The sequence below is a fragment of the Nipponia nippon genome, unplaced genomic scaffold (assembly GCF_047370975.1).
Source record: "Nipponia nippon isolate SJK-2023a ecotype South Korea unplaced genomic scaffold, ASM4737097v1 scaffold_3, whole genome shotgun sequence".
Lineage (NCBI taxonomy): Eukaryota > Metazoa > Chordata > Aves > Pelecaniformes > Threskiornithidae > Nipponia > Nipponia nippon.
Genome location: NW_028262347.1, coordinates 122,900,881 through 122,915,875, shown reverse-complemented (window position 1 = coordinate 122,915,875; position 14,995 = coordinate 122,900,881). Strand labels below are relative to the sequence as shown.

At 50.2% G+C, this 14,995-nt stretch overlaps 2 protein-coding genes across 3 annotated transcripts in view; both read left to right on the top strand.

Moving 5' to 3' along the window:
* Positions 1–6,460, top strand: part of EEF1AKMT2 (EEF1A lysine methyltransferase 2) — a 29,257-nt gene extending 22,797 nt beyond the window's left edge. Inside the window, exon 6 of the mRNA XM_087764601.1 lies at positions 6,277–6,460. Within this exon, the coding sequence (XP_087620727.1) occupies positions 6,277–6,329 (53 nt within the window). The 3' untranslated portion in view covers positions 6,330–6,460. The remainder of the gene's footprint in view (positions 1–6,276) is intronic.
* The window catches only part of FAM53B (family with sequence similarity 53 member B), a 56,471-nt gene that overhangs the window by 5,319 nt on the left and 36,157 nt on the right, over positions 1–14,995 (top strand). The window contains exons 2-3 of one of the 2 annotated variants that reach the window (XM_087764597.1): positions 1,078–1,431; positions 14,134–14,366. In XM_087764597.1, coding sequence (XP_087620723.1) covers positions 14,298–14,366 — 69 coding nt within the window. In that variant the 5' untranslated portion in view covers positions 1,078–1,431; positions 14,134–14,297. The remainder of the gene's footprint in view (positions 1–1,077; positions 1,432–14,133; positions 14,367–14,995) is intronic. The other variant, XM_087764596.1, reaches the window with a different exon arrangement.

Here is a 14,995-nt window from a genome sequence, read left to right as displayed (position 1 = left end):
GTAGCAATTTCTCGTTTCAGGTGGTGTGGGAAAGTCACAATAACTGTGAGTTTTTTTATTTGTGTGCTTACCTTAACGTTACCCAAAATAGCCTCCTGGTGTGCTGGGTAATAGTTGTTGATGCTATAAAATTACTTCAAGTATATATATTATTAACTCCGTTATCGCATGCTTTTTTTTGTCCCAGCTGTTACAAATGAATATTGTATAATATTTTTGAAAGGACAAGTTTTAATACTATTAACTAGATGCAAAAAGCTACAATTGTGTGCCAAAGCTGACGATCCATTACAATTATGAAGATACAGAAAGCATTAAAAATATCCACATTTGCTTTTGTAGCCTCTCTGTTAACTCAGAAAAAGGTTATCTCTTTATTGGGCTATCGGTTGTGTTATAATTGAAATACAAAGCTGTGGATGGTACTTCTCGGAGCAAAAGCATCGTGATTAATGAAGATTTACAGTTACCGATAGCTTAATTTAGAAACTATCGCCCACATTTTTGGTTGCACGTGGTTTACGTTGCTGGTAGATTACTTTTTCTCGTGGAGGTTTCGGGTGAATTGTTAAGTATTTTAAACTTTATTTAAAAGAAATCCAACTCCCGGTTGTGATGGATCGCGCTGTTGATGCCCTCCCTGTGCCTGTCCCTTGCGTACCCCCACCATACACCGTGAAGGTGGCAGGTTAAGGAAGAGCCGAGTTAGAGCCGAAACAGGCTGTGGAAGGGCTGGTGTGTCAGCCCGCCCTCCTGGTCCTTGCACAAGCCATCCTGGGGACCGTGCTGGGACACGGGGGTGCAGCAGCTCGCTCGAGGCATAGGGCAGCAGGCCAGGAGAGCCACGCTCCTGGAGACCGCTCTGCGTATCACCGGTTTTGGTAATCTTCCGAATTAATTCTTGCTGGAGCACATCTTTTAGAAAAGCCATCCAGTGCAGAGATAAAAACGTAGCGAGGATTGAGAACCCACTGCAGTCATTTATTATGCCATTAATTTATTGCAATGATTATTGTCTTCGGGAAAAAATTTTTCTTTCCCTTTATTCTGAACCTGCATAATTTCCACTTCCCGCAGCGCTGGGTGGTGTTACACCGCCGCTCTGCTCCCTCTGAAGGATGTGCTCGGCATCTCCTTCCCTCTCTGAAGGTGACCAGGTCATTCCTGAGCAGTTACCACTCCACGTTCCCCCAGTCTTGCCCTGTACCCATGTCTTCAAGTCCCTCGGTTACTTCTGGGGTCTTCTCCACACCTCGATGGGACGTGGCAGAAGGCTCCAGGTCCCCATAGTGGTCGTGGAGCACAGAGCACAGAGGCAATACCATCTCTTCTGGAGATCTCCAATTTATCCAGCCCACGGTCATATCTCCGACATGCTTTGGTAATCCACTGTGCAGTGCAGGAGCCTGGAGCCATGCCCCTGCCTTTGAGGTGAGTGTCTTTTAAGCAATTTATTTTATTAAGGTGTATCTTAGCATCTCAGTTAAAAACTGTGCTGGTTGCTTCTCTCCGTTCTGTATTGTCAAGTTGCTCTTCTCTGTTATTTAGTGCTCTGCCAGTCTTCAGTCACTGATTTTCCTATTTCCTTCCCAATTACTTCCAGAAATATTGCATAGCATAAGGTGAAAGTCTAGTTTCTGTTGAAGCCAGTATTGCCAGTTTATTTGCAGGTCTGTTTGAGATGTGTCAGTTAAATAGTTATTGACAACTGTCATCCATTTCTGTGCGCTGTGGTTCTACCGGTGCTCCCTTTTACCGGCACAAAGACGTCAAGTGAGTTGAGAGCTCTTTTCTCGCTGTTGTTAATTGTGCTGTTAATTGGGCTTCTTGACTCTCGTTCTTGGTCTGAAACCTGAGCCTTGCAGGGCTCGTGTTGTCGGGGCCATCAGGTTTACCGTGCTGGCTCATGCCTGTCCGCTGGGAGCATCGGCGATGATGGCTCAGAAGACTTTTTGGCACGGTCTTGTAACAGTTGAAGGTGTACATTATTTGGAGCTGTTGTTTAAGAAAGATCTATATTTAGCGCCTGCTGCTTAGCATTATCCCAGGTTACTCTTGAAAACGTGACTGTATCATTTTGCTTTCTCCTTCGGACGGCATTAAAGTGTATATTGACCATTTGTCCCTTTTCTGCATCGTGAGTGATGTTCCTGCCATTCTTTCTGACAGCGGAGCGATGTTGTCAGTGGGACTTCTTGTTATCCTTAATGTCTATAAAAAAACCCGTTATCTTGTTTTCTAACAGCGCCTGATGTTTAACTTGCAGTCTTATGCATTTTAAGGTGGTCTCATTATTTTAAAGGACTTCATAATGTTTTACAAATTCTAGGATTCATTAATTCCTTCACTCATTAATGTATCAAGTTGATGCGTATTTTTCCATATGATGAAGGTGCACATTTTTGCTGCCCTGTTTGTACTGGGCGATCGTTCATGTTTGTGCACTGACAAAATACCTGGCACGATTCCCTTCCCAATAGCCTGCTGGCAGCTTTGGAGCCGGCATGGGATGTGGCATTGAGGTCAGTTCTCCTTGGGATGCCATTTCGGGAGGGGGCTTCGTGGTTCACACCACGCTGGTGCCGGGGCCGACCCCTCTGTCCTTGGGCTTCCCATTTCCACGGCACAGAGGAATCTGTTTCTTCTCCGGATTTTCACCAGTGGGGTGGGAGGAAGAGGGATGTATGGAGAGTATCCAGAGATGGAGATTCTTGGGGTGGAAAATGAAAAAAAATTTTTTTTTTTTTTCCCTTTTACTGCATGTTCACACTGTCGTAAATGAGCTTGAGAAAGGCTGGGCAGGATGGTGTTTCTGCCAGCCCAAATAAAAGCAGGGACTGTTTTCATTTCCACTTTTTTTTTTTTTTCCTTTTTTTTCTTCTCATCTCCGAGACAGGCTGTGAAATCTGGGCTTTTCTGGGTGCCAAGCTATAGTGGGGCTCCTCCTGCCCGACTCCAGCTGCGTGGAAATTAGGCATCTCCAGGGGATGAAGCATCCCAATGCCGGGAAAATTGTCCTCTGTGGGCATTACTTCTCTGGCTGGGCGATCGCCCGGTGGGGTACCTCGCTTTGGGGCAGCGAGAGCTGGCTCGCTGGAGCTGCACCCTGGGCTCGCTGGAGCTGCACCCCAGGCTCGCAGCAGCTCAGGTGTAAACGTTTTGCTGCCCAGCCCTCGGGGAGCCCCTCAGGGAGCCAAACCTGCAGGAGGTTCGGGCTCTACGTGCTGCTGACACCTCGCAGGAGCTGAGAGCATGTTACAGCAACAGATTCTGTATTATTCCAGCCTTGCAAGCATCTCCCTACGATATTAAAAACACCAGCTGAAACCCAAGTGTAAACTCTCAATGAATGACTCTGTGGAAATGCTGTTGGGCGCGTTTCGGTGCAGCTTTGGCTTTGATTTAAATGGGTAAACAGGTGAGTGGGTGTTTGCTTTGACTTCTTCCTCGTAGCAAAAGACTTCCTCTGAGGGGAGGTGAAGCCTCCAATACTATTCACCATCGCAGCATTAGACCATTCTGCCCGCGGCTTGGTGTTGGCAATGCCTTCGCTGCGTGCCTTTGCCCTGTGCTGCCCGGCTTGCTCAGCAGCAGTGGGAAACCCCTGATTTTCCCAAGTATCGGGGATGCCTTGTGCCCAGGGCTCTGCTCGCGGGTATGAATAACCCTCGTGGAGCCTGGTTTCTCCATTCGGATGTGGTGTGATCATCTCACCCAGCTGGGATGCTGCTGCAGGACATCCTTGGCTTTTGAAGGCATCTCCCCCTGCTTGTCCCACACTCTTAAGCTCTGTTCCCCTCAAAGCTTCCCAAAATCACCTCCAGCTTTGGCTGCGCCAGGTTTATGTGTTGGAAATAGCCTTGCTGTGCAGCAGGCAGGAGCTGGGTGGTTGCAACCCGTCATCTCCTTACCCTGCTGAATTAGGAAGAGCCCCCTCTCCTCCCCACACGTTCCCCCATCTCCACCAGAGCTATCAAAACCGGCTCCTTGGCAGCCCATGCACGTAGGAACTGTCTTCTGGTAACAGATTGTTATGTATTTAATGAACCTGAGGAAAACAAGAAATTTGAAGGCTGTGGGGCGATACAAGTTTGCTGTTCAGTCTGCCAAATTCACGCTAATTCAGACAACTCACAGATGTTTGGCTCCTTTTTTGTTCAAGAGATTTATGTAAGATGCAGGGCTTGGAAATTTACTCCCAGCGTGCCGGAGAGACGGAGGTGGCAGCGTGGGCAAAGGTTTCCCGGCGCCGGAGGACTCCTTCCCTCCTTTTGCAGCCGTGCCGCTGCAGTACCTTCCTCTTGCCAATGTTGATGGCAACGAATGGACAAACAGCAGGGAAACGTGCCTTTCAGTCGCTAGGAGGATTAATAAAGGCTCTAGGTTCATCTTTCAGGAGCCGAGGAGCTCTTTGAAAGCTATTTCTCAGCTGAGGAATGAAACCCCAGAGATTGCCCAAGAGCAGAAGTACTTTGGTCTAATGCAAACAGTGGTCTCGTAGGGTTTGCAGGCGACGGCGGGCACATGTGGTACCCTGTGTGGGCACAGAGACTGTCTGCTGAAAGTATTGGAAACTCTTAAAATGTTGCCTGCCTAGATAATTTCAATTTTTGGAAGGTCCGAAGTGATCGTTTTGCTGGGCTTCATGTGAGAGTTCTGCAATCTTCGGGTATTCATCCATAAAGGGGAAGTGGTAGGAGGTGATGCGAAGTCTGGCAATCGATGCATACATCCGGTATTTCCCTGCTTTAAATTCAGATATTTCTTTAGGGGCTGTCAACCTCTACTGATTCTCCAGCTCAGCCTTGAAAAAGGGAGAAATCTGACTTGCGAGCTCTATCCAGATCTGGTCTGAGAGCGATGATGGCGTTCTGGTGCTTGGCAAGCTTTCCTCAATCACACTGCGAGATGTCCCAGATCTTGCTCGTACTTGGTCCATGTGGTGGGTTTTTTGGTGGTCACCAATGAGTTGAAAGCGTTACGGTCAGCGTTGCAGCGCTGAGCCCGTTTTGCAGCTGCAAGGCATGCTGCTCGCAGAGACCCCAAGAGCTCTGGAGCAAAGAGGCCTGGCTGGCCAAGAAGCCCCCCTAACCCTTGGAGTGTTATTATCTGGCTGTAAGTAGGTGGACGTCGTGTTATAGGGGTAGGTATTAAGATGGGTTTATGCGCTATTTGAAATCGTTTATTCTTGAGAAGCGAGCCTGTAAAAATGGCATGGTGGGGCTGTGTTTACTGTCTCTGTCTCAGACATTTCAGCTTGTACATGGGAAAAGACTATAAGGAAGAAACCAGAATTGTTTTTTGTGTCTGTTTACTAGAGCAGCACGCTCCAAGCGGTAATTAAAAGTAAACCTGGACTCTGCTGACTTGTTCAGCATCCCTAGTTGAAGCAGCCAAAGCAATTCTCAATTCAGCAATTCCTCAGCTTTTGGGAGCGTGGCCAACACTCACAGTGTCTCACAGACCATTGCAAATTCTTGTAATAAATCTCACAATTGGGGAAAGAAAAAGTAGAAAGGTGAGATGGTTCGTTGGATCAGCAGGCTGGACTGCTGCTGCCGCTTCCGCCGCTCTTCTCCAGAGACAACCCTTGGTCTAATATTTCCAATATTCCTTGGAAATAGTACTCGAAATTAGCAGTAGTCCCCTAATGAGCGGATTAGGCAATGATTACAGGTTTGCTCAAAGAGAACGTGCCATTTCTACAGGTGTTTTTCAGACTAAAACTGTGCCGTAGGATATGTCTAAATATTGGCGCCGTGCAGAAATATTGGCAGTGTCTATCCCCAGGCCAGCACGGCTGCTGGGAGGACTGCATTCGTGTGAGGCTCCCCTGGGACCGGTCCTGCTGGGGCTCATGGGGCTGAGCTCTGCCACAGCAGGTCTGGGCTAAGCCAGTCTCGGCGTTGCTCCATGGCAGAGCGATGTGCTGGGGATGCACCCTCAAGCTGGAGCAGCTCGTCAACCTATACACGTGGTCAGCTAAGGAGTGATCCCTTTGAAGGTCTGATGCTGGGCCTCCATGAAAATTTACGCGTAGGCTGGATGTGCAATCAAGAGATATTGAAGACCCCACGTTAGTGCTCTGAATGGGTACGCTCTTCTCTTTAACTACTGTGCGTGAGTTTTCGTGCAGCGAGCTGGGTCCTGTGTAGTCATTTCGTACGTCCAATTGGCACCTCTCCGCTGGACCCCAGCACTCTCCTCGTTTGCACCTCTCGCTTGCCGGTTGCTGTTTTGCAATGACTAACTTTGCTCTCTTCTTTTCCTTTTCAGTTGCCAGGGAGGAAAAGGCAAAGTCACTGCCAGCACCATTTTCTTCGAGCTAAGATGTTGAGACAAAGCACCTCTGCCCTGTCCTTTCAGTCCCTTTCCACTGCTCGTGTGTAAGGGAGTCTTTCCCCTGCCACTCCTATTCCCTAAGAGCACGGGGGCAATAAACCTGATGTGTTTTACTCAACTAGATGGTGTGTAATTTTCCTTAATTGCTCTTATTTCTTTTCGGTGAGAGCTTGCATGCAGACAAGGTCCAACCCAAACATGCAGGTCTGGGTGTGAGCTTGGACTTCAGGCTCTCCCTAGAGGCTGGGGGTGTTTGGATGTGCGGTTTGGGGCTCAGGGTGCTGGGGACCCGCTGCCTTGCGCGACTTTGGCGTCGGGCTGAGGCAGTACTCAAGCACTTGGAGCCAGGGTTTGAACTGAAGTAATAGATTTTTATTTGCTTAGTAAGTAGTTTATGGTTGTGGGCAGGACCCCGGTACATCCGTTGATCCTGATAGCGAGGGTTAACCTCAGACCTCTGTAAGCCGGGTTGCACATGGTCATCCACGGTGGCTGCACGTTGTATTTTCTGTTCCTAACGCGGCCCCTCAAGATGGGCCCTGTTGTGGTAAACCTCGGGCTCCTTCTGGCTGTGGATTTTGTTAGCATGGCTGTAGAGGTCGGCTCTGTCCAGGCTGTCCTGTGCTGGCAGCTCTGCAGCACGCGCGAGCGCTGGGCTGTGTCGGTGAGAGCCTCAGTTCCTACGTGAAGCTGTTGGTTGTAAGCAACGAGGTGATGCGGTTCTTGAAGCCGTGCAGACCTACGGAGCGATGCTCATCTTAAACACAACCCGTTATTGCTTTCCCCTTTGTTATGCCGTCCGTTAAAAATGTTAAGTGTAGGCAAGTCTTCTTATTAATTAATGCTGAAAGTGTGTCTTTATCTTGTTGGCTCTGGAAAAGACTAGTCTAGCTGCAAGCAGCAGGCAGAGGAGGATGTTTCTTTCTTCCTTTTCTTTGGCTGGTAATTTCTGAGTACCTGGAGCTTGAGTCCTTGCCAGGCAGGAGTCGGGCAGGAGGGGAGCGCTGTGCAGGATGCGTGGTCTCCTACACCAGAGCCCTCCTCCGGTCTCTCAGCAGGACCGTGCCTGCCCTTCCAGGAGCTGGGGAGGACCCTGTGGACCAGGAGGAGATGACTGCAGGCTCTGGGTGAGATGGGGCAGTGCTGTAGCCTATCTCTGCTGAAGGCTGGGCAGCCTGGGGCAGCTCTTTCCTCTTGACGGAGTCCCAGGGGACGATCCTGACGTGGTTGCATCCATGGAAATTTTGTCCTTTGAAGTCATGTGCGCTGACTCATGATCCTGTTTATTCAGGACTCGTCCATGGGGCATTGTCAGAGGGTAAAGACTTCTTCTCAGGGCTTGAATGGCATCTTTCACGTTTATTGGAGGTTTTTACCCCCTGAATAAAATCAGTATTCAATAATGACGTGGAAAAGTGAGATGCTGAGCAAGACTACTCGAGAAAAGGGTGCAGAAGGCAAATTATGCCTGAGTGAGGAAATGAGCCTGCATTTAGCTACATGCAAATGATAGGCTTCAAGGATTTTTCCCAAATTCATAATGCAATAAATCAACAAATTGAAGATGTACCTCTGGTGTTCTCTAAAGCACTGATGGTGAGAGAGGCTGTGCAATGAGATTCAATGTAGCCCCAAATCCCTCCTAAGAAGCGGAAGGATGGGGAGGGGGACATGATTTTTAGTTTGGATAAAAATTGCAACTTGATGCTCTGTAGAAAGCTGTAAACCCCACAATTTCCAGTTGCAGTAACCAGTTTTGGCTGTTTCCCCCAATTCCTTGTCAGTCACCTGTAGCGTTTGGAGAGCGTTGCAGATGACACAGAGTTGGGTGGAAGTGTTGATCTGCTGGAGGGTAGGAAGGCCCTACAGAGGGACCTGGCCAGGCTGGATCGTTGGGCCAGGGCCAGCTGTATGGGGTTCAACAAGGCTCAGTGCTGGGTCCTGCACTTGGGGCGCAACAACCCCAGGCACCGCTGCAGGCGTGGGGAGGAGCGGCTGGAGAGCTGCCCGGCAGAAAAGGACCTGGGGGTGTTGGTTGACAGCCGGCTGAACATGAGCCAGCAGTGTGCCCAGGTGGCCAAGAGGGCCAATGGCATCCTGGCTTGTATTGGGAATAGTGTGGCCAGCAGGACCAGGGAGGTGATGGTGCCCCTGTGCTGGGCACTGGTGAGGCCGCCCCTCGAATGCTGTGCTCAGCGCTGGGCCCCTCACCCCACGAAGGCCATGGAGGGGCTGGAGCGTGGCCAGAGCAGGGCAGCGAGGCTGGGGCAGGGGCTGGAGCCCAAGGCTGGGGAGGAGCAGCTGGGGGAGCTGGGGGGGCTCAGCCTGGAGAAGAGGAGGCTGAGGGGAGCCCTCATTGCTCTCTGCAACTGCCTGAAAGGAGCCTGGAGCCGGGGGGGGGGTCGGTCTCTTCTCCCAAGTAACAAGCAATAGGACGAGAGGAAACAGCCTCAAGTTGTGCCAGGGCAGGTTTAGGTTGGATGTTAGGAAAAACTTCTTCACCGAAAGGGCAGTCAGGCCCTGGCACAGGCTGCCCGGGGAAGGGGTTGAGTCCCCATCCCTGGAGGTATTTAAAAGAAGGGTAGACGTGGTGCTCGAGGACATGGTTTAGTGGTGGCCTTGGCAGTGCTGGGTTAACGGTTGGGCTCGATGATCTTAAGGGTCTTTTCCAACCTAAACGATTCTATGATTCTATGAGAGGGGTTGGCCGGCTGTGGTGTGCTCGCACCCTGGGCTCCGTAGCAGTCTGTCTTCACAGAGAAATCAGGATCTGCATAGCAGGAGGGAAATTTCTGTTTAATTGGTGAGAGGGGAAGGGCACTTCAGCCTTAGAAATGTGCTCAGAGTTTGGCCCTGAGGGATTAGGTTTGGTTCTTCAAACATGTGGGTCTAAACTCTGTTAAATACGCTCCACAATTGCAGCGGCTCTTCAGCCCGTCATTTTCTGCTTGGAGGAGGCTAGGTTGGCGTTTTCCACCATCAAGCTGCATTTATTGCCTTTCTTCTCGGAGAGCTCTTTATATCAAACTGCTGCCTCTGTCCTTGCTCGTATTCATTGCTCCCTTGGTGGCATTTGCAACTTCTGAACTGGCGTTACTGAACCCTCCTGCCCTGGGATAAACCTTGGGGCAGCGGCTGCTGGAAGATGCTCTGAGCTGGGAGACTTGCCTTGCTCCAGCCTTGCTTCCCGAAGTCCCTTGTGCCTTTGTGTAGCATCAGCGTTGGCTCTCTGGAGCCATACAGCCAGAGTTCGCGGTGTGGCGTTGGGGATGTTTTTTTGCTGAGCCAAAGCGTGCTCTCGGTCGCACCGTAGCGTTTTGGAACGGTGCTGCTGGTGGCGATGGAGCCCAGTGCGCAGCTACGCCGAGGATGAAGGCTGGGCTTGGGTGTTTGTCCTTCCTCCTCTTTCACAGAGTTTGGGAGGGGTTTGGAAGTGGCTGGAAATCCTCTGCCTGGAGAGGGACGGGCAGCTCTCGATTTCATTCAGAAAGTAAAGGTCAGGAATCCTTCCCTTTTCCTCTTGCAGGGGTTTAAGAAAACTTTCTGTGCAGTCAAAACCGGTGCCCGAGTATTTCTTCAGGCACAGCGCAGGGAACAGTGCTGGGGCATGGACTCGGAAGCGGGGTCCTGCATGGGTCGTGGCTTTTTCACTGAAGGCTTTGAGCGGCATTAAAAATTCAGCAGGAGCGGGTAATTTATATTCCAAGAGTGATCCCACTGTGCTGCTTGCAAGGTGTATCAGTATGCAAAATACGGCTCCGGCTCCTTGTTCCTGTGTGCCCTTTCTGCTTGTAAATAGGTTTTATGTCAGTGTGTGTGTCTGGAGATGGATTATTTGAGCTGGATGGGGGCTGAATGTTTTCTGTACAGAGGGTGGTGGCCCCACAGCAGGTGGAAATCTGTGTGATGCTGGTCCTCAGTTGTCTTCAGAAAGAGTACTGCTGGGGGTCAGAGGTATGGGTGTGCGATATTGGTTGCTGTTAAGACTCTCTTCAGCCATGTCAGAGCATCTGACAGACAGTTTGCTAAATCCAAAGGTCCTTTCGATGCATTTAATGGTAGCAGGTGAACGGGATACGGCTGTGACTCGGCAGCTGCACGGTGCTTGGATCATCTGACTTACTCTTTTTGCAGTGCAATTTTTTTCCAAGCCCAACACTTAGTTGCTGTGATAATCTCCTGAGAGCAGCTCTAAGAGAAGCCTCTTTCCACCTCCGCAACTGCAAAGATCACAGAGGCTTTGGTTCGGTCTGTATTTTGAAGCAATACCCACAGAAAAAGCACGGTTTGCTAAAATTTGGGTGTTTCCATGCACTAGTGCTGCTCGTGGGTGCTCCATGCAGCTCAGGAGATTGCGTCGATCCCAGTGGCCGTGGCCCAAGTCTAAACTTAACCTTGATGGAGGGATGAAGATAGTTCCTTTATCTGATTACAAATGAGGAAATACATGTCTTAAAATAATTAATGGTCCCCGAAGAGTATCTTTTTATTAGCATGTATGTGTGTGAAAGCCTCCAGTCTATTAATACACAGTAGTTTCCTCCTCAGAGTCAATAGAGAGAACATCTCTGGTCTGCAGGAGCATTTCTGTCCCACAGCACTTGTTTGCATGGAGCGGACGTGATGGGGCAGGACCGCGCTGGGTCACGCCGTGCGTCAGGAGCCCAGTGAAGCAGGATGAGGAGCCAAAGATCACATTTCACTGGAAAGTTTTCCTTTTTATTGCAATTGCTTGGTGGGGGTGATTTCAAAACCCAGTCAAGCGGTAGCTAAAACAAAAAAAGTCCACACCCAAAAGCGTGTCTTGGACCCGACGGCAGGTGATGTTAGCTGCCAGCTTGCAGCGTGGCCAGCGGTTTGCTGCGTTATCGTTAGGGTTGTGTTTGTTGCAGGAGATGCAGTGGAGCAGGGAGAGGGGAGGTGCGAGGTGATGTGCGCTGCCGCCTGTCCGGCTCGGGCAGGGAGCGTCTGCCTGTACTTGCCGCTGTTCCTGCCTGCTGGCTGCCGCACACCTGGGTGTGTATAGGAGCCTGCTGCAGCAACATTAATCATTACCTTAGGGAAAGATAATTATTCGTGAAGAAATCATAGCCTGTTAACGAGGAACCGTGCTTAACTGCTTTCATGCTGCTCTGAACGCTTGTTTGATCTTTGCTTCCCATGCTGCTGCTGCGCTGTCCATGGCCCTAGAGTCCAGCCCCATGGCAAGCATCGCTATCTCTGCGTCGGAATCAGGCACAACCGAGACCGTGGCAGATAGAAATGCACACCTCGAGTGTTTTTAGTCCCCGTCCTGTGCTTCAGCCATCTGTGGTATGGTGCAGAAGAGCACAAGGGCACTGCCAGCTCTGCCCTGGGGGCCTCCCCAGCACTGGGGGAAGGCTGGAGCCTCCCAAAGAGTCTCCTGCTCCTCATCCTTGGTGGGGCTTTAAACCTTTAAACCTGGCTTAGCTCCCCTGGCTCGGAGGCACGCACTGGGGTCTAAGTGCCTCTCATCCACTGGGCTGCTGTGTGCGTGCTGGTCTCTGGGAGGCTGCTAGCACCCCAAGTTTGGCAGGAGGGGATTTTTCCTTGGGGAATCGGAGCTCTGTTCTGGCAGATCCAGCTTGGACATCGGCGAGGGCAGCCGCTACCCTGCTCCCCGTCGCCGGCTCAACCACAGTAGCTGGTGGGGCTAAAATTGCAGGGGGAGCACTCACAAGAAGGAAAAGGAGATGAGCCAGCAAGGATGAGGTGCTGTGCAGCTGCCAACGGTGCTATGTGCATGCTGCTGGGGACCCATACCAGTGTTGGGGGTCTTGCTGTGAAACACCAGAGGCTTCGGCAGAAAGCATACCACCAGTGTTGCTTATTTTCCCCTGTATCGCTGTTTCCATGTTATTTGGTCCTCGCTTCCACACATCTTCAGTTTGTCCCCCTCTGTCCCCTGTTACGTGCTGACGCTGGCAGCCCTTTTCGGGGACCATCCCCTCCTCTTGTGCTTGTTCAGAGCCCGGTGTAAGCAGCCATCCCTCCTGAACAGGACCACTAGGTTTTGCTGCGTACCAATATATTTGATGCAAGGATTGTCAAAATGCAGAAATGTAAAACTCCCATGGAGCTTATTAATGGCCATACAGCACCACTTTCTGCTTGCTCCTGGAAAACAGCTTGATGTCCCCAAGCTGGCCCCAGCCCAGGGCTCGGGGAACCTCCTGAGCATAACCTTGGGGGTCCGTGTGCTCTAACAGAGGTGTCTGAGCGGCCTCCGGGATCACCGGGGGGGTTTGCAGCCCTGGGGTGATGGGGGCACGTTGCTGTCTTAGTCAACTGGTCCTCCAGCCATCCCGCCCTCCCTTATGCCATGCTCTCCTCGCACGAACCCAGGCTATCCGTAGTACAAATACGTGATCTGGGCTCAGCAAATTACGTGTCATTTTGATGGTCTGAAACGCTTTACTTTTCTATTTGACGGTTTCCATTTGGTCATTGGGTTGCCCACTAAATTGTATATTATAAGCCCACCAATGTCCTGTAAGAAGCTGGAGACTGTACCATGTGCCCTTGGGAACAGTAAATCTTTGGAAAATGTATTGATTCCTAATCCCGGCTTTGCACTCTGGATGAACTTTGTCCTCACAAAATAATACAAGGTGATTTTTCTTTATCAGCCAGCTGGCCTTCAAATGAGCTACTCATAACACCCGTTGCAAGCTCTAATCCAAGTAAACATGGAAAAGATGATTTACGAGCTGGGAAGAGAAGCCATATCAGTTCGTAATGAGGTTTAATGCTTAGCGGCATATTCTCAAATATTGTCGTTAAATATTGCAATTGGGTTTTGTCTGCACGTTACAAGATCAGTGTTTTATGCTCTTCAGATCATGGAAATGGTGGTTTTGTTTGTTTGCATTAACTGCAAGGCAACAAAATAGCGAAACAGGATTAGAGGAGTGATTTGGGGAAAACACTGATTTCTATAATCAGATTTGAGTTGCAATCTGTCTGCTTTTACACAGGAGCAAGTTTATCGGAGAGGATGCCAGGAGGTGAGGCAGAGCTGAGCAACTGCTTGTGGCCGGGTGTGTGCAGTGCTGTATGAGCCCGGCTGGCAGCTTGTTTTTTAATATGCGCTCCTCATTGTGCAGCCTTTAGCTTTTCCTACCTAAAACTACCTAAGAAATAGGTAAGGATCAAGAGGTGTAGTGTGGCCCTTAGGATTTCAGGGCAGGGAGCTCTCTCCTTCCTTGCAGGCAACTCTTTGCCTTGGCTTTTCCCCAAAGGGCTCTTTGTGGGTTGGGAATCAGGGAGTAACTGGGGTGGGATAGGGGCATCCAGGGGATTTCGCAGCCTTAATGATGCTGGAGGGGCTTTTTGTGCCAGACATCGGCGGCCAGTTGGTCTGGGGGCAAGGGCTTATGTGAGATCAACCCTGGGGCTTTAATGAGCCCTTCAATCAAAGCCTTGGTATCTTTGATATAGGGATATGAGTTCCCTTTTTCAAAGGGAGAATTCAGAGGAAACTGTATGTATGTATGTATTTATTTATTTGCCTGAAATACTTCTGTCTCTCCGGATCGCCTTGTGTACCTTACGTGCTTCCAACAGCTCATGCAAGTGCCTGTCCCATGAAACACCTCTGCGCTGGTGGGGTGCAGAGGAACACTAACAATATTTAAGAGTCTAAATTAAATATTCCCTTGGAGTGTTTTTCAGGCAGCACTCGTCCCTTGCCCAGCACATCCACCCTCATCCCGCCGTCTCCCCAGGCAAGTCCCTTAAATCTGTTCCTCTCTCTCTTTGTGCATACAGGGAGTTTTCCGTGCTCGGAGGCTGTTCCTGTGCATCCCCCGAGGAGCCGGCAGGGCCGAGCCTTTCCTGGAGGAACATGCACTGAAAGAGGAGTTTCACCAGACCACGGCTGTCGGTGCCCTTCGCCTGGGCCCTGATGGACTCCGAGGCAGGACTGCATTACCATGGTGATGATCTTAACCAAAAGTCGGGAAAACAAAGGTGCTGACTCTGTAACATGCAGGACTGAGCTGGTAAGCGTCGTGAAATCTTCGTTCAAAACTCTTTTGCTGCCGAGAGCTTTGCTGTAACTTTATTATAAGGGGGTTTTGTGCTGCAGGGCTGGATCTTTAGATGGTTTATATCACTGATTTCTACCGAGCTGCATTAATATCCAAGGAGCAGGCGATCAGTAAATGATTGGAGTGCTGTGGCTTTTGCATATGTGAATTTCAGTAAGCACGCAATGGAATAAACAGCGGAAAAAATTAAAATCAACACTGTGAATAACACAGGCGAGAAGTTGCTTCACCAACAGCGAACAGATGCTCATCATTAATAGGAGGCTGAGCAAGTGGGGAGCAGGATTAAGTGGGGAGCAGTGCTGTGGTACTTAACAGTCTCACTGGCAGCCTGGAGGGATGCAAATCCAACCACGCCGAATGAGCAAACAACAGCAACAAAAAAAAAAAACCCAAAAAACAAAACAAAAACAAAAAACCCCACCAAATTAGGGGCAGCAAACAGCCTAAATGATGCTGGAAGGGGGCGAGCGAGGCTGTGGGGTTGAGCGTACCGACGGCAGTGGGAAATGAGGGGCAGCGCGTTGTCTGGGGGCAGTGTCAGAGCAAGCGAGGGTGGGTAGCAGAGGTGGGAGGAGGAG